We start from the raw sequence: 17,718 nt of genomic DNA, 5'->3' as shown, positions 1-17,718 counted from the left end.
GTGTGGAGAAGCAAGTGACATTTAGTAGCTGGAACCTGTTAGTCAGAGCAGGTGGTTCTCTCTGCTGCGTTGGTGGCTGAGTTCCCTCAAGCTAGTCACCATGGTTTTCCTCATTTCCAGAACTTGTGGCTGGTTATGTGTGTGTGCTGGGTTTTCTGTTTTGTTTTTTTAGATACTTACCATGTTACGTCAAAACTCCTTAACCATCTCCTCTGACACCCACATGCCTAAGCAGCTCAGGCCATGGTATCACTCTGCTTTCTTGCCTTGCACTTTGTGAGGAAAAAAACCCCTTTGTACGGAGCCACCTCCCTCCCCGCATTATTCTTTGTCTTCTTTGTCTTGTTCTTTTTCTTCTTCCCCACCATGGACTTTAGCAGACTCCTCCGTGCCGCAGGGGCACAGGTCCTTAGGTCACCCCGGCTCTCCTTGATGCAGAACGGAGGGCAAGGTGGGAAAGGAAGACCTACACTGGGTACAGGTCTTGCCCACGTCCTACAACATAACGCGAGAAGATCCACCGCCGCAGTTCAGGGGACCGAGCTCCCCGTGGCTCCGGCATTTGATTCTGTTTTGATCCTGCCTGTGATACTGTTCCATTGTTGTTGTTCAGCCGCTAAGTCATGTCCAAATCTTTGAGACCCCGTGAACTGCAGCACACCAGGCTTCCCTGTCCTTCACTATCTCCCGATCTTGCTCAAACTCGTGTCCATTGAGTCAGTGATGCCGATTCTCTTCTGGGACCTGTGTAAATACTGTGTCTGCTTTACTCTCGGAATCGGCGTGTGAGCCAGTGGTGGCACATTTGAGCAGAAGTTGGACACTCTTCTCCGGGAATGGAATGAGCCCCTTAGCTGGGCTCTGCTGACGTTTCTTCATCTGTAAAATGGAGACACATCCTGCCTCCCGGGCTTACGCCTCTGTCAGGCTAGAAGGACAGCATACATCGGAAAGCACCTTGAAAAATGCTGTCGTATGATGTTTAAAATAATCTGACCGAGCTATTTTGGATGCAGAGCAATATGGCAGACAGTGGTGACTGCTGTCCCCAGTGCCTAGCCCGACCTCCCGGGGCTCAGGGAGGGGAGATGCCTCAGAACTCTAGTGCCGTCTTTGGCAGAAGTCTGTATCTGAGTCGATGTGGAAGAGGGGCCTCAGTGTTGGAGAAGCTAGGCTGGGAGTGCCAGGGACGGAAGGAAGAGGCCTGGAGTAGAATGCTAGAAAGACCGTTTGTAATATGTAATGTGACCACTTGGCAGAAGTTGCTGGGCAAGTGCCAGAGCCAGCTGGCCCGATCCGTGATGTCTGCAGGAAGGTCTGGTATCAGCCTGGGCCCAAGGAGGGGGAGGGTGTCCCGGCCTGTCTCTGGTCCAGAGGCCACAGGATCTGGCGGAGTGCACACCTCAGTCCGCCTTCCTTGAAAGTGGTAGTTTTACCTGAGCAGACTCCACCCGGGGCTGGCCCTGGAGACATTGCTCCGTGGGGAGACCCGGCACCTCCAGGGCTGCCCCAGGATTACATTCTTGAGAAGTGGTGGTGGTCACCTTCATCTCCTCACCTAAAAATGGAGATATTGCTGCTGTTACTTTTATTAGTTTCTGGGAAAGTCAAGTGAGATAATGCAGGAGAAAGAGCATGTTGAAAATTGTAAACCGTAAGTTCACAGTGAGCTGTGGTGATAAAACTTATCTGGTCTGTAAAATGGGTGTTATAAAGGCCCCACCTACTTGAGGATTGTGAGACTACTCAAACAGGGTGAAAAATGAAAACCCTTTACTTTGACACAAATCCACAGTGTGTACGTAGTTACTGACATCAGATGTAAGTGCAGCTGTCTGCGCAAACCGCGCTGAGGTGTCATTAGCGGTGAGGGTACTGCTGCGCTGTGCTTAGTCGCTGTGTCGTGCCCAGCTCTTGCGACCACATGGACTGCAGCCCGCCAGGCTCCTCTGTCCATGGGGGTTCTCCAGGCAGGAAGACTGGAGTGGGTTGCCATGCCCTCTTCCAGGGAATCTTCTCAACCCAGCAATCAAACTGGGGTCTGCATTGCAGGCAGATTCTTTACCAGCTGAGCCACCAGGGAAGCCCTGACAGTGAAAGTGAAAGTCGCTGAGTTGTGTCTGACTCTCGACCCCGTGGACTGTAACCTGCCAGGCTCCCAGGCCATGGAATTCTCCAGGCCAGAATACTGGGGTGGGTAGCCTTTCCCTTCTCCAGGGGATCTTCCCAACCCAGGGATCAAACCCAGGTCCCCTGCATTGCAGGCGGATTCTTTACCAGCTGAGCCACAAGGGAAGCCCAAGAATACTGGAGTGGGGAGCCTACAGTGAGAGTAGGGTCAGCTAATTCAGATCCGAAGATGGTTTTCTCTTGGTGTCTGCATGGTTCACGTTTCCTCCTCTGTAAGTTTGTTTCTAGAAAATAAGAAAATCCAGTACTTGTAATCCTTTGGAAGGTTTCTTAGCTGACAGGCTGCCTTCCGAGGCCGTTCCTTACAGATGAAGACCTGCTGTAGCTCATGGAGCCCCGGGTCGCTTGGTTCTGAGTTCCCCTCTCAGGAGTTAAGGGTGACACTGGCCCTCCAAGTCCCAGCCCTCCGCCCGCTGGCTCTGAAGTTCTCTGCGGAGGGTTGGCTCCACCCTGTGAGCCGGTCCCATGCAGGAGCAGTGGTCTGGAGTTACCCCGAGCGTGGCCTCGCCCCGGCCAAGCGGTAGGCTGCCCCTCTCTGAGCAGTTCTGCCTGGGGAGCAGGTGGAGCATCTCAGGGGCAGGACTAAGAGAGCCTGGGGCCAGGGCAGCACCGGGCTCCAGTGCCCCCTTGGCTTGCTCCAGCCTGAGTGGAAAGACACTGCTGTGGACGCTGGTTCTGGCATGTATGCCGAGGAAGTCATCATGTTACTGCCTACACTGCAAGGCATGCCCGTAGACATAGTTTGTGTACTTTTTTACATTTACCAGGTTATTATCCAGGATACAAATGAACAGTGAAATGAAGAGGCACTCTTCATGGGTGCAACTAACCTGAGTGCACAGGTTAGTCCCTGAGCAACTAACCTCCAGTGAAGACGTTTGGAAGAGTCTTAGGTACAGGAGTTTCTGTTGCCCTGGAACTGGGGTGTGCTATCCTCCTGGCATGTGGAAGTGTTCGTCAACCTGGAAGCTTCAGTAAAATTTATTGCTATGTCAGAAATGAGATTGGCTATAAATAAGAGAAAATTATTCTAAAGTTGTATAGGTAAAGATAGACTTATTTCATGAATGAAGAATCCCAGGGTAGGCATCCACACCAGGTTTGGTGACTCCATAGGGTCATCAGGTTCCCAGGCATGTCCCTGGGGGCTTTACCAAGATGGCTGTTGGTTAAGCATGATCCAGGCATTACCTCCACATTTCAGATGGGAAGAAGCAAGAAGGGCTAGTACCTTTATTAGGAAAGCAGAAGTTCCCCTGGAAAGCTCATCTTGCTTTTCATTGGCCAAGACTGTGTCATGTAGCTACCCCAGGCTGCCCAGGCCTCTGATGAAGCAAGAATTTTTAGTGTGGTGCAGTAAGGCCATGCAATTTGGGAAGAAAGAAAGGAGAATAGATATTGGGTAGGTGATTAACAATATCTGCTACATAGTATAATCTGATTGCATGACCCTGATTTTCCCAAGGAGTGTTGCAATGAGGCATCTTTTGGGCCAAAAGAGGATCTTGAGGAAGGGTCTGATTTAGAAGGAGGGAGGTCTCGGGGTGGAGGGAGAATCCGTCCAGAGGGATAAAACTTATGAGCCAAGTGCTGCCAGCATGTGCCACTGAGCCCCAGACTGTAGCCACAAGGATACGTGACCAGTAACCCTGAACCATGTGGGGTTAGGAGTGTCCTGAGGGAAGCCATGGGCACACATTTATTTGGGAAGGAGAGGAATGGGTCTGGGCTGCCCCCTCCCCGCAGCCGGTCTCGGGGATCTTCCAGTTTCAGGTGGCTGTAGGAGCTGCACTAGTGTCCCAGGAACAGACCCCTTACCTCTGCCCCCAACCAGCTAGGCATGCGAGAGCTTTGCACTCACCGAATTCTTCATCCTTCCCCCTTCAGAAAATCCAGCAGCTCTCAGAGGGCTCCATGTTTGGCCACGGCCTGAAGCACCTGTTCCACAGCCGCCGCAGGTCGCGGGAAAGGGAGCACCCGTCGTCTCAGGACCCCCAGCAGCAGCAGCAGGGCATGTCTGACCATGAGTCCCCGGACGAGAAGGAGCGCTCCCCAGAGATGCACCGCGTGTCCTACGCCATGTCCCTGCACGACCTGCCCGCCCGGCCCACCGCCTTCAACCGCGTGCTGCAGCAGATCCGCGCGAGGCCCTCCATCAAGCGGGGCGCCAGCCTGCATGGCGGCGGCGGGGGCGGCAGCCGGCGCGCCAAGAGCAGCTCCCTGGAGCCGCAGCGCGGCAGCCCCCACCTGCTGCGCAAGGCCCCCCAGGACAGCGGCCTGGCCGCCATCCTGCACCAGCACCAGGGCCGCCCCCGCTCCTCCTCCACCACCGACACGGCCCTGCTGCTGCCCGACGGCGGCTCCCTCCTGGCGGAGGAGGCCGAGGGTCTCGGTGACAAGGTGAGGGGGGCCTTCCGGGCAGGGGTCTCGAGGACCTGGGCTGGGGCCTGGCCTGGTGGGTGCGGATGCCCCGTCTCCAGCGAGCTGTCTGTTTCATGGAAGGAGCCAGAGAGAGGACCAAGCCAGAAGCAAGAGGCGAGCCCCCTAAAGCTGATTTTTGTTTGCTTAGGAATTTAGTTTTTCAAAATTATCTTTTGCTCGGGCTGATAGTAATTTTGGTGCGTTTTCCTTAAGTGTGCTCTCAAGAAGCAATACATGCAGTAGTTTGGACATGGTTGATACCATGGTTGTGCCGATTTCTGCCTGAGTCACTCGGTTTTTTGATACTTTAGTTTTTCTCAATTGAAAATAGAGATAATAGTAGTGGAATTGCTCTAGGATTAAATAGGTTCGTATATGTCAAACGATTGACATAGAGTCTGGCGTGGTATAGTTTTTATTATTACCAACCCAAGATGACAGAGGAAGAATCCATGAAGGGCTGTTTGAAAGGGAGAAAATCTAGTTTGATACTTTCTGAATCTCTGTAGTCACGCTTTTATTCATATACTAAATATTTTGTGCATCCTTGTTATGCGCTGTAAGAATGAATGAGCCAGAGGGAATAAGTGGGGGTAGGGCTGTCCTCACTGAATAGAGGGGAGACAGATGTGTGAACAGAATAGGGTGATGAGGGTGTGACAGAGGACGTGAGAACTTGTTGGTGAGGACCTTCTGGAGGAAGCCACCTAGCTGAATCTTGAAGGCGCACAATTTAGCCAGGGGACCGGGGGCAAGTGTGGGGGCCAGAAGGCTATGGTGTACACAAAAGCAAGCCAGCCGCTGCTGAGGACTGCCTCAGATTCACTGTGGTTGGAGTGTCCAGCGCTTTTGGGGATTGACAGGTAGGCAGAGGTTAGATCACACAAGGTCTTGCCATGTGGAGCCTGGGGGAGTGTGATGTCGTCAGAGAGTGTCAGGCAGGAAAGTGGCCGGAGGAGGCCCCGCTGGGTCTTAGTGTAGACAGCAGATTAGGAAGGGGGCAGGAGTGCAGTCAAGAAAGCATCAGAGCTGTCGCTGCAGTCTAGACCGCGTCAGTGAGCATGGGAAGGCAGAGACAGAGGACCTTTGGCAGTTCTCATCAATGGTACTAGGCAAGAAGATGGAACTGAGCTGGGTGTGGATGAGACTTTGAAGTTGAGTACGATGGAGGCCGAGGACAGAGCTGATGTGTAAGGGACGGCAGCAGGTCTGTAGGAGTGAACCTGGGGAGGGATGATGTCGAAGCATGACAGAGGAGTTTTAGGAGGGAGGAGGTTTTCAACAAAGTGAAATGCGGTGAGAGTGAAATGTCAGATCTGGATTTGCACACGTACGTAGATGGTATCAAGCAGTGAGGGTCACTGATAGCTGTGGCAAGAAACTGGTTTTAGCAGACTGCGGAGATGGTAGAAGTGGAGGGGCAACTCTTCTGGGGGAGAAAGGACAGAATTGGTTGAGACAGTCTGGTTTGTGTTAGTTTTTAAAAGACAGGCAGGGAGGGCTACAGATCACTTAGTGGGTCAGGAAAATGGCTTTTGACTTCTTTGGGAAGCTGTTAGGTTTTGGACAGATGAGGGACACCCTTCAAGGAGATGGCTCTGGGTGCTGTGTGGAGGCCAGGCTGTGAGCAGGGAGGCTAGGAAGCTGTTGGAAGCCCCCAGAGGTGAGATGGCAGTGATTGCTGCAGGGTGAGAGTCGGGGGAGGGCTGGATTCTGGACTCCTCTCAGAGATCAAACAACAAGGTTCCTGAAGGATGTGGGGCAGGGCAGAAAGGGAGCAGACAGAGAGGGCTCACAGGTTTCGGCCTGGCTGCTGGGAAGAAGAAATTGTCATTAGCTGAGTTGGACCAGATATGTGGAGGGGCTGTGGGGGCAGAAATCAGAGCCAGTCTTTGGACATGTTCCGTTTCATATGATTGTTGAACAGCCATGTGAAAATGCCAAATAAGCAGTCAGATGTTGGAGTCTGCAGCCTTGGGAAGAGACCCAGGCTGGAGACAGACGTTTAGGGGTTGTCAGCATATAGAGTATTTAAAAATGATGGCCCTGAACCATCTGCAAGCTTAGTTTCAACTGCAGAGGAGTCTGTGCCAAAAATGAGATTTGGATGTGTTGGCTGAAAGGAAAACGTGGCTTTGCAGAAGGAAGGGAGACCCAGAGGGACCTAGCAGCAGGAACCACATTTTTCAGTCTTCATGAGCAAGTTGTTTTGTTTGTTTTGCGTTATTTTTGGTGGTGCAGCACAGCTTACAGTATCTTAGTTCCCCCACCGAGGCTTGAACCTGGGCCCCAGCAGTGAAAGTGCTACGCCCTAACCACTGGACTGCTAGGGAATTCCCAGTGAGCCAGTATTTTATTTGCAGCAGCCACCAGGTCCACCTCTTGCTGCTGAGTCAGTAGATACCTTTTAAAAGTCACCTTAGAACAATCCTAAAACAGGATCTCTGGTCCTGGAGCCGTTTCACGAGGAGAGAGAATGTGGGCATTGTAGTCCTGAGGCTGCCTGAGCGGATGGAGTGGGTGCACAGCGGGCAGTTTTGGAGGCTGGCAAAGTTTGTTGCTGTTTGCTGAGTGGGAATGCAGGGGGCTTGGGGGACGGGAGGGCATCAGCTGGGGAGTTTTTTCCACAAGGCTCATGTTTGGTCTTCACACTGCCTCCAAGATATCCAGGAGGCACACATGGTTCTGTTCTTTGTTGCTGGTGGAAGACATGACTGCAGACTCTTGGGTGAGCTCACTGGGGGATGGTTCCCTAGATGCAGGATGGAAATGGGGAAAATGGTTATTCCTGTGACTGTTTTACATCCTTATTTACGAGGTTCATCTTTCCAAAGCTCTGTCACCTGTGTTGTTCAGTCGCTCAGCCACGTCCAACTGTTTGTGACCCATGGACTGCAGCACGCCAGGCTTCCCTGTCCTCCACCATCTCCTGGACCTTGGTCAGACTCAGGCCCATTGAGTCAGTGATGCCATCCAACCATCCCTCTGTCATCCCCACCTCCTCCTGCCCTCAATCTTTTGCAGCATCGGGGTCTCTTCTAATGAGTCAGCTCTTCACATCACGGGGCCCAAGTATTGGAGCTTCAGCTTCAACATCAGTCCTTCCAATGAACACTCAGGACTGATTTCCTTTAGGATGGACTGGTTGGATCTCCTTGCAATGCAAGGGACTCTCAAGAATCTTCTGCAACACCACAGTTCAAAAGCATCAATTCTTTGACACTCAGCCTTCTTTATGGTCCAACTCTCACATCCACACATGACTACTGGAAAAACCATAGCTTTGGTTGTACAGACCTTTGTCAGCAAAGTAATGTCTCTGCTTTTTAATATGCTGTCTAGGTTTATCATAGCTTTCCTCCCAAGGAGCAAGTGTCTTTTAATTTCATGGCTGCAGTCACCATCTGCAGTGATTTTGGAGCCCCAGAAAATAAAGTCTGTCACTGTTTCCATTGAAGTGATGGGACCAGATGCTATGGTCTTAGTTTTCTGAATGTTGAGTTTTAAGCCAGCTTTTTCACTCTCCTCTTTCACTTTCATCACTTATGTTCCTCTTCGCTTTCTGTCATAAGGGTGGTGTCATCTTCATATCTGCAGTCATTGATATTTCTCCCAGCAATCTTGATTCCAGCTTGTACTTCATCCAGCCTGGTATTTCTCATGATGTACTCTGTATATAAGTTAAATAAGCAGGGTGACAATATACAGCCTTGATGTACTCCCTTTCTCAATTTGGAACTAGTCTGTTGTTCCATGTCTGGTTCCAACTGTTGCTTCTTGACTTGCATACAGGTTTTGCAGGAGACAGGTAAGGTGGTCTGGTATTCTCATCTCTTTAGGGATTTTTCAGTTTGTTGTGATCCACATAGTCAGAGGTTTTAGCATAGTCAATGAAGCAGAAGTAGATGTTTTTCTGGAATTCTCTTGCTTTTTCTATGATCCAATGGATGTTGGCAATTTGATCTCTGGTTCCTCTGCCTTTTCTAAACTCAGCTTGAACACCTGGGAGTTCTCGGTTCATGTACTGTTGAAGCCTGGCTTGGAGAATTTTGAGCATTACTTTACTAGCATGCAAAATGAATGCAGTTGTGCAGTAGTTTATCTTTGGCATTGCCTTTCTTTGGGATTGGAATGAAAATTGACCTTTTCCAGTTCTGTGGCTACTGCTGAGTTTTTCAAATTTGCTGGCATATTGAGTGCAGCACTTTCTCAGCATCATCTTTTAGGACTTGAAAGAGCTCAACTGGAATTCCATCACCTCCACTAGCTTTGTTTGTAGTGATGCTTCCTAAGGCCCACTTGACTTCACATTCCAGGATGTCTGGCTCTAGGTGAGTGATCACACCATCATGATTATCTGGGTCATGAAGATCTTTTTTTATAGCTCTTCTATGCATTCTTGCCACCGCTTCCTAATATCTTCTGTTTCTGTTAGAGCTGTACCATTTCTGTCCTTTATTGTGCTCATCTTTGCATGAAGTATTCCCTTGGTATCTCTAGTTTTCTTGGAGAGATCTCTAGTCTTTCCCATTCTGTTGCCTGGTTAATCCTGATGACATCTCTGTGAAGTTGCCAGAGCAGTACTGTTATCTCCATTTTATAGATGAGCAGACTGAGGTCTAGAGGAATCAGGAGGCTGCTTGCCTAAGGGCACCTGGCTGGTCTGTGGCAGAGAGGCGACTAGACCCTGTGTTTCTAGCATGTCCACAAGTCCAAACAGAGATCTGAAATCTCCAAAACCTCCAGGGACCTTTTATGCAGCACCCATGGTGAGCAGCGGGTTGCCTCCGCCCAAGGACAGCGACTTTATGTCTTGGTTGCCGTTTCCCCTTCTGTGTACTGATCCGGTACTGTCCCCCAGGAATGCGTACGGCCCTGAGGGATCCTGAGAAGAGAGGGTGCCTTCACGTCCGGTGGAAAGGGGTCTTCCAGGCACCAGCGAACCCTGCGTGGTCAGCTGACTCCCTCAAACCCCGAGGCCCTTGGCTGGTGTGTGAAGCTGGTGGTGGTCCCGCCCTGGTCTCTGGGCGTGAATAGAAGGGATTCTTCTCTCTCTAGTAAACACAGCCCCACATGCTCTCTGCAAGCTCCCTGGTGATTACTAGCATCTATTTTTAATTCATAAGCCTCCCCCACTACCCACACCCCTTGCCATTGTTTAGAAACCAGCAGCTGACTTTCAGCCCAGAGCCGGCCCTGCCAGGGGTTGAATTACCGATACACCCTGGAGGCAGCTTCAGTTCCTCAGCTGTCCTGAGAGGCTCAGCCCAGCCCCTCCCTCGGAAAGTAGGGGACCTGGAGCCCCATGGAAGGCAGGGCGCAGCAGAGGCACAGAGAAGGGTTTGTAGTCCGAGGAAGCAGCTCAGCCTTGGTGACGTGGTTTGCCTCCACTTGGTTGTCTTCGAGATTGTGCCTTAAATGAGTCCCTTTTCAAAACAGAAACAGACTGTCATCTCAGCCTCGCCATTCTGCTTTCTACTGTTGGTGTGACACTAGGCAAGATAACCACTCTTGTGTCGAGAAAGCAGATACATGACATTATCGTCATTGGTGCACTGGGACACTGGCCGATGAGTAGAGAATGCAGTGACATCCGGGTTCCCTGTTTGCGTGTGGTCTTAACCTCTGGAAACCTGGGCCCTGGCGGTTTCAGCAGGAGCCACTGGTGGTATGTGCAGTGGCAATAGTTAGGCCACTTGTTTCCTCGGCGGAGACGTCTCACCCCTCTTCCCAGTCTCTCTTTTGCTGAGCAGCGGTTCTTAGAAAACGTAGTGCACTGTCAGGAAAGCCTAGCAACTCTCCTGTGCTGCCTTGATAACCTGCTCCCGGACTTTCAGAGAGTGGATTCGTCCTCGCAGGGGTCAGAGACTTGTTCTCCCTTTCTCCCATGTTGGGCTGGGTCATTGCTTCCCTCTCGGCCTTGTTCAGAAGCTCTCCATAGCCGTCGCTCCATGGAAGGCTTGAGCTGGGTGCTGTGGTGGGAGGGTCTCAGGAGAGGGAGAGACTTGTGCGCTCACAGCCAGCTCTGACAGCCTGGCCCTGACCTAGCCCTGGTCATCCTGCCCTGTCTGTGCAGAGAGGCTGGTCTGCCTAAGAACGAGGCACAGCATGGGTTGTGGGGTGGGTGTCTGAAGCTCTCAGAGGATGTCCAGAGCCTTAGGAGACCGGCACGGATTGCCCAGTAGCAGGACGACTTTAGCAACAGGCCAGTCTGCGGCCCCTGGCTTGGAGGGCAGGCGGGGTGGGAGAGCAGCCGGTGCTGCGGGGAGGGCGTGGAGATGATGTCGTCATGGACCTTCTCTGTGACCTCACCGAGGTGTTATCTCCAGGTCCCAGACGGGAGGCCAGGGGCGATCCACCCATCAAGTAAACCAGAGCTCTGGACAGCCTGTTTGGTACACTCCGGCCAGATTTATTCAACAACAAGATGGCCTCTCTGCCCTGGTAAATAAGGGGCATAAACAAGCACCCCTGTTTACTGGCAGGAATGGCAAGTGAGGGGCCGCCCTCAGCCCTAGGCTGCTGCCAAGAAGACAGATTTTGGCAGGCGTCGAGGGGCCTGGTTTATTTGTGGCTGGGAGCCGGTTAGGAGGTGGGTGGGGCCCCGCTCTGCTGAGAGAGGTTTCCAAACATGCCCCCCAGGCGCAGGGAGGCTGGCCCGTTCGTCTGCAAGGCCTGCTGACCTGTGTGCGCGGCCAGGTTCCCTGAGAGGCCGAGGGCCCTGTCTGCCCGCCTGTCCACACCAGCGCGTCCACCTTCATAGCCATGTCAGAGTCCCTGCGTGCACACCGGGTCTGCCAGCCCGAGCTCCTCCTTGGTGGCCGGGAGGATGGCTGCCCTCTCCCGTCGCCTCCTCTTCCCTCCTCGCTTCCTCTGTGTATGCGGAGGCTCCTCAGACGGGGGGCACCCAGCCCAGCCCGGCGGCCTCTGAAGGGCCTCCCAAGGCGGTCTCCATGCTGCCGGCTGCTCGCCAGGCCCAGGCCGGTGCCTCTGTACTTTGCCGAGAACTGCTGCTCCCTGTCTCAGTGATTGCTGCTGCTGCTGCTAGGTCGCTTCAGTCGTGTCCGACCCTCAGCAACCCCATAGACGGCAACCCACCGGGCTCCCCCGTCCCTGGGATTCTCCAGACAAGAACACTGGAGTGGGTTGCCATTTCCTTCTCCAGTGCATGAAAGCGAAAAGTGAAAGTGAAGTCGCGCAGTCGTGTCCGACCCTCAGCGACCCCATGGACTGCAGCCCACCAGGCTCCCCCGTCCCTGGGATGCTCCAGGCAAGAGTACTGGAGTGGGGTGCCAGTGCCTTCTCCAGTCTCAGTGATTAAAAGCCCCTATTTCCCGGTGTGTTTCTGTTATCTGGTGAGTTAAGACGTTCTTCCTTTAGTCTGATTTGAGTGCCTCATGTTCAGGTGAAACCCTTTTAGGGGTCCTCTCCAATTAGGAGAGGGGTCAAAAAAAGGGAGGACTCTGCCCCGTACCCCCCTCTCTGACAGCAGCGGTTGTAAGCAGCAGCCTCTTTAGAGCAGGATTTGGGACTCAGTTGGCCCAGGAGGCCGTTGGCCTCTGAAACTAGCCTTTATTCATCTTTTCTGCACTGACATCCACAACTCTTTCCAGATAGAAAGTACCCAGCGCTCCCCAGGTTAGCTCTGGCTTCTGAGAATACAGCATCCCCCCGGCTATGGAGGTGAAGCTAGATAACGTCCAGCTTACCTGGCAACGCCTAGACAGCATGCCTTCCCAATGCACCTGACTCCAAGCCCTGCCCCAGGGAGTGAGGTGCTTCCAGCCCAGACACAGGCGGGAGGCCCCGTCAGGCCCAGCCTACCCCCTCAGGAGTCTCAGCCCCTCAGACCTGGCCCAGTACCCAGGGGGCAGTGTGGCCAGGGCTCAGGTGTCAGCCCCCAACATCCGCGCTGATGACAGCGAAAAGAGGAGGCTCTGTCTTTGGCCCCCGCTGACGGGGAGCCGCCACTGGTGGTGTGGGCCGGTCACGGGAGCTGGCCCGGGTCTCCTCAGCCACCAGGCACATTCCTCTGTGGATCCAGCACATCCCTGCCATGCGAAACCTGACCCTGGCCCCCTCTGGTGCCAGATGAGGCAATGGAAACACAGTATCGTTTACTGATCCCTGCTCCGCCTCTTCTTGCTCTTCAGAGGCGCAGTTTAGGCTTTCTCCCTCTGCTGCAGGGCAGAGGACCCTGAAACAGGAGCAGAGAGGCTGCACACACCCCACTGCATTCCTTACAGGCTCGATGAGCCCAGGGCTCCCCCGAGCTGCAGCGGGGCTGGGGGCAGGGAGCGAAGTTCCGGGGAACAGGAGCCTTCTCTGACCTCCTCTCTCCAGTGACAGGCCCCAGGGTGTGACAGGCAGCGGGTCTGACTGTTCTCTGCCTCCCTACCCCTCCACTGCTGCAGCCCCTACACCCGTATCCTGCACACTTTCAGTCTGCTGCCCCTGCTGCTTTCCTCTCTTTGACGTTCCTCCAGGTCTGGATTTGGGAAGTGTGCTCACTGCATCCTTTTCGCCTCTTCAGGTGTCCCACCACCGCGACCCCGAGCTGGGCCAGTACCCATAGCTAGTGAATAATTCAGCATGCTCCGCAGAAGCTAAATCAGATCCTAGGTGATACTGTAACCAGAAGGCCTCCTTTGGGTGGCCAGAAAGGCGAACCCTGCCCTGGAAAGGAAAGTGCTCTGTAACGTTAACTCCACTGTATAAGGTTTCCTCAGTGCCTGAGAAGGCAGCTTCAGATGCAGATGTAATCTGGGCACCATGCCCGTCTACTGGCTTTGTGGGCACCCCCAGTCCATGCCAGCCCTGGCCTTTGATGCGCCCCTTTGAGCCTTCCTGGCTCTGCCACCTCGTTGGGCAGCATGCTGCAGCTTGCAGACCGCTTTGCTCTCACACACATTTCTTGTTGAATTCCCGTCAGTTCATGGTAAACGCTGACCCCTGAGTCAACAGGATGCCCCGAGAGTTCTGTGTTTCAGTCCTCTGCTTCTAGAAAGGGGTCATCCTAAATTTTTCTTGGCAAGTAGGGTGGTGTGGAGGGTGCTCTGCTTCCTCAAAACTCCCCCCAAAGGAGAGGCTGCTTCCTCTCTGGGTCACATTATTCCAGCCCTGTCCCCAGCATCGCCTCCCCCAGGGAAGTCGAGCGGCTATAGGAGGTGTGGAATCATCCCTTTTTCCTACCTTCCTGGCACCAATTCTGATTTTCCTAAAAGTGACCTTAGGTGTTGGTCGTCTCCACTGCCCGGCGTCTGGCTCGTGACCATGCCTGAACGGGACTCTGTAACATGAGTGTCCGTGGCATTGGACAGGCCGGGAACCTGAGGGCGGAAGAGATGGTCCCGCCTCCCTGGAAGCAGCTGTGAGGTGGCCTTCCCCGTGGGCTTTCCCAGCTCGTGCGGCCGATCCTCTCCAGGTACTCCTAGGAAATGCACCCACATTGGCTGTTCCAGTTCACCCTGAAGAAGATGCCCGTTTCTCCTGTGTGTTCCCAGGAGGAAGCAGGGCTCCTGGGTGACTTGAGTTTCTAAGAAAACAGTGGTGATGGGCTGGCTGTAAGAGAGAGTGTTAGGGGAGGGACCGCTGAGGATGGACCACATCCTGCCCCTCGTTTCTGGGAGGTGAGCCCTGGAGTGACGACGGCTAGCCTTTTCTGGAGGAATCCTAACCGGCAGATTTTCACAGCACGCTTGAAGCCTGAAGATTTTTTTTAAGGCCTCACCTGGTATTTGAAATGACTAAATTTAGCTGCTCCTCAGCATTTGTCTTTGCTCCTGAAGCCTATGACTTCTCAGGTTTCCCACCCTTCAGAATGTGTGTGTGATGTGCTTTTTTTTCCCCCAAGAGAAAGAAAACTAAGTAGGAAGATTTGAAATAAGGTTTAAAATGTGTGTGTTGGATGGGAGCGGGGGGGAACCGGAAGAATAATAATGAGGGCAAAGGAAGAAAAAATGTAAGAAAAAAGGGGGCACAGCGTGAAAATGAGGGAAAGAGGAAGAGGAGGCTAAAGGGGACCCAGCGGAAGAGAAGGCTGAGGCCTGCGGGGCGTGCAGAGGAAGGCCGGCCCCTTCCAGGACGGTGAGAGCCCATCAGCAGCCTCAGGACCCAGGCTAACGGGCGAGTGGAGAGAGCCAGGCACGCCTGTGAAGGGCCAGCGACTGCCCTGCCCTGCTCAGATGGGGCCCGTCTGCCAGGCCAGAGAGGAGGCGGCAGGGTGGCCAGGAGTTGGTGGCAGGTACCCAGGGCACCTCCTCTCTGCAAGGACAGATGCGTGGGGGCTCCTGTCTTCGCAGAGCCTGTTGCTTTCGTGTAGCCGCTGCTCTTCCATGTCCGCCTGCCCCTCTCGGCTTTGCTCCATATGTAGCTACTTTTTGGCTTTGTCTGTCCCAAGTGCACGTTTCCATGCACCTCCTAGAGTGACGGGTGTGTGTGTCTGTGTGTATGTACATACTCGTGGGACGGGGCCTCAGGACTCATGTATTTCAGTAAAATGTAAGATGTGTCAGGTGTTTTTACTCATGTTCCCCTTTGATCCCCAGTGTAGCCCTGGGAGGTAACAGTCACATGCACGGTTTTGCAGCTGAGAAAGCAGACTGGGCTGCAGAGGCTGCAGGGCTCAGCTCACGCATCCTCTCCACCGGCTCCTGATGCCCCCGTCTCGTCCCCGAGGCCTCTTTCTCCAGGCCGCTGCCTTGTGGCTGCTGCTGCCTCTTCTTGCTGTCATGAAGAGCTGAGAACAGGGCTTGTGGAGGGCATGTCAGAAGCGAGTTGGCGGGGTGCGGCTTTACATCGGGCCTTCGGCCCTGACCCTCGGCCTTGCCACTGAAAGACAGGTCTGCCCCCCAGGGAGCTAGATGTCTTCCTGTGACACATGCCCTTCTGCTGGGACTTTCCCAGCCCCACCTTCACCTGCTCCGCACACTGCAGTTGTGGACACTGCGTCCCACCTGTACCGACCTGACCCAGGTCCCATAGCCGGTACGGGACCCCACCGCATCCCGGTGCCGTGGGCTCCTGCTCCCCACCCCTAGAACAGGAAGCTCTGCATCCTTGGCAGATTTGGGGACATTTCAGACATGTAAGGCCAAGAGGAGGAGAAGGGCGCTCTAGAGGAGAAGGGCCTTCGGGCCTGCTGGCTTGCCCAGCAGATGCCCCCTGGCTCCTGTCTGTCTCTTCTCCTGCCCTGAGCTCCACCCTCCTCTCTCCTGCTCTCTAGTTATTGTGCTGATGGGTGAGGTGTCCCTGGAGGCGAGCTAAGCCTCCCATCAGGGGGATGCCAGACACCTCAGGGTCTTCCTGGTGGCGCAGTGAAGCCTGGAAGGGACTTCTTCCTGGTGTTTCTGAGCCTTCCTGACGCCGGCAGCCGGAAGTGAGATGCACGGTGTCGTGAGAGCCCCACCGCTCGGCTGACTCAGCCCCCTCCTCGCCTCTGGGCTCCTGCCGCCGCTGCCTTCTCCTTTCTTCCCTCCTGCTGTTGTGCTTGTAAGGAAGGGCTACAAAGATGGGCTTGGCAGAGCCTAGAAGGGAGGCAGGCAGAGGAAGGACGTCTTGATTGAGAAGTCCAGGCTGCCTCCAGGGCTACGTCGGACAGACTGCAGTAGATGGCATGCCTTCCATCTCTACTCAGTGGGGTAGGTCAGGTGGTCCTTATATACACATCTTACGCTTGGCTTCCCTGGTGACTCAGAGGTTAAAGGGTCTGCCTCCAATGCAGGAGACCCGGGTTCGATCCCTGGGTGGGGACGATCTCCTGGAGAGGGAAATGGTAACCCACTCCAGTATTCTTGCCTGGAGAATCCCATGGATGGAGGAGCCTAGTAGGCTACAGTCCACAGGGTCACAAAGAGTCGGACAAGACTCAGCGACTTCACTTCACTATGCTAGACACAGTGAAGGGCCAGATATAGTTAAGATCTGATTCCTGCCTATCTCAGAGCATTGCGACTTATTTATACAAGAGGAACAGTGTATAGTGCTCAAAGAAAGAAAGTGAAGTCGCTCAGTTGTGTCCGACTCTGCGACCCCATGGACTATAACCCACCAGGCTCCTCTGTCCATGGGGTTTTCCAGGCAAGAGTACTGGAGTGGGTTGCCATTTCCTTCTCCAGGGGATCTTCCCGACCCAGGGATTGAACCCGGGTCCCCTGCATTGCAGGCAGATGCTTTACCATCTGAGCTACCAGGGAAGCATGAAAATCGAGTGCCGTAGGCGGGAGGTCATTTACTGGTGAGGGGAGCTGCTGAAAGTGTTCCTGACCCCATGTGTCCCTGACTGCATATGCTTGGAAAAAAAAGTAAAGTGTTAGTTGCTCAGTTGTGTCCAACTCTGCAACCCCAGGGACTGTAGCCCACCAGGCTCCTCTGTCCATGGGATTCTCCAGGCAAGAATACTGGAGTGGATTGCGATGCCCTCCTCCAGGGGACCTTCCCGACCCAGGGATCGAACCTGGGTCTCCCTCTTGAGCCAGCCCCCAAACTGGGACCTGTGTGATGTGCCCCCGCTGGGCTCCTGTCGTCGCAGACCTCAGGTCATCGCCACCACAGATGTTTGCAAGGTCTCCCCCAGCCCGGGGTGTGGGGACTCGCGCTCTTGGTGTTTTGGCTGAGGGCCCTGGCATTGGGCCCTGGAGATAGTAGTGGGCCCTTATCTGGGTGCACCTTCTTGAACCGGGGACCGCCCCGTCATCATGACCCATGCCCATCCTTCGTATTTAAGCCCCGCGTCCTGCGTCAGGCCCCAGTGGGCACAGAATCTGCGTCATCTCTGACTGGTGATCCTGCTGTGGGAGGCTGTCCTTGGACCCAGCAGACCCTGCACTCCGCTGGCCACCCCGCGCCCTCCTCACGGCGTGCGCGCCCCACCTGTGGCTCTCTGGCCCCCTCTGCTGGCCACTCACAGGATTTCCTGCTGGGACTGGCAAGATGAAGTCCAAGGAAGAGGAGAAGGCTGTGAGTTTGCCATCGGTCTTTTATCTTGGGTGCTTTGCTGGGGGGTGCGGTCACAAATGGGAAGCGGAAGCCAGTGGTACCCAGCACAGAAAGTAGATTTCTAGGATCTCAGAGAAGAGAAAGTCCCCGGGTGAGGCTGGCTGCTGTCCT

The 17,718-nt window shown here is 54.1% G+C and overlaps 1 protein-coding gene across 3 annotated transcripts in view; it reads left to right on the top strand.

Moving 5' to 3' along the window:
• TMCC2 (transmembrane and coiled-coil domain family 2) overlaps positions 1-17,718 on the top strand; it is a 38,750-nt gene that overhangs the window by 8,148 nt on the left and 12,884 nt on the right. For 2 of the 3 annotated variants that reach the window (XM_020891696.2, XM_070474604.1), the window contains one exon: positions 4,078-4,590. In XM_020891696.2, coding sequence (XP_020747355.2) covers positions 4,078-4,590 — 513 coding nt within the window. Of the gene's footprint in view, positions 1-4,077; positions 4,591-17,476; positions 17,569-17,718 lie in introns of those variants that run through there. The other variant, XM_020891698.2, reaches the window with a different exon arrangement.

The sequence above is a fragment of the Odocoileus virginianus genome, chromosome 11, assembly GCF_023699985.2.
Source record: "Odocoileus virginianus isolate 20LAN1187 ecotype Illinois chromosome 11, Ovbor_1.2, whole genome shotgun sequence".
In the NCBI taxonomy this organism is placed as follows: Eukaryota; Metazoa; Chordata; class Mammalia; order Artiodactyla; family Cervidae; genus Odocoileus; species Odocoileus virginianus.
This window is presented reverse-complemented; position numbering and strand designations above follow the sequence as displayed.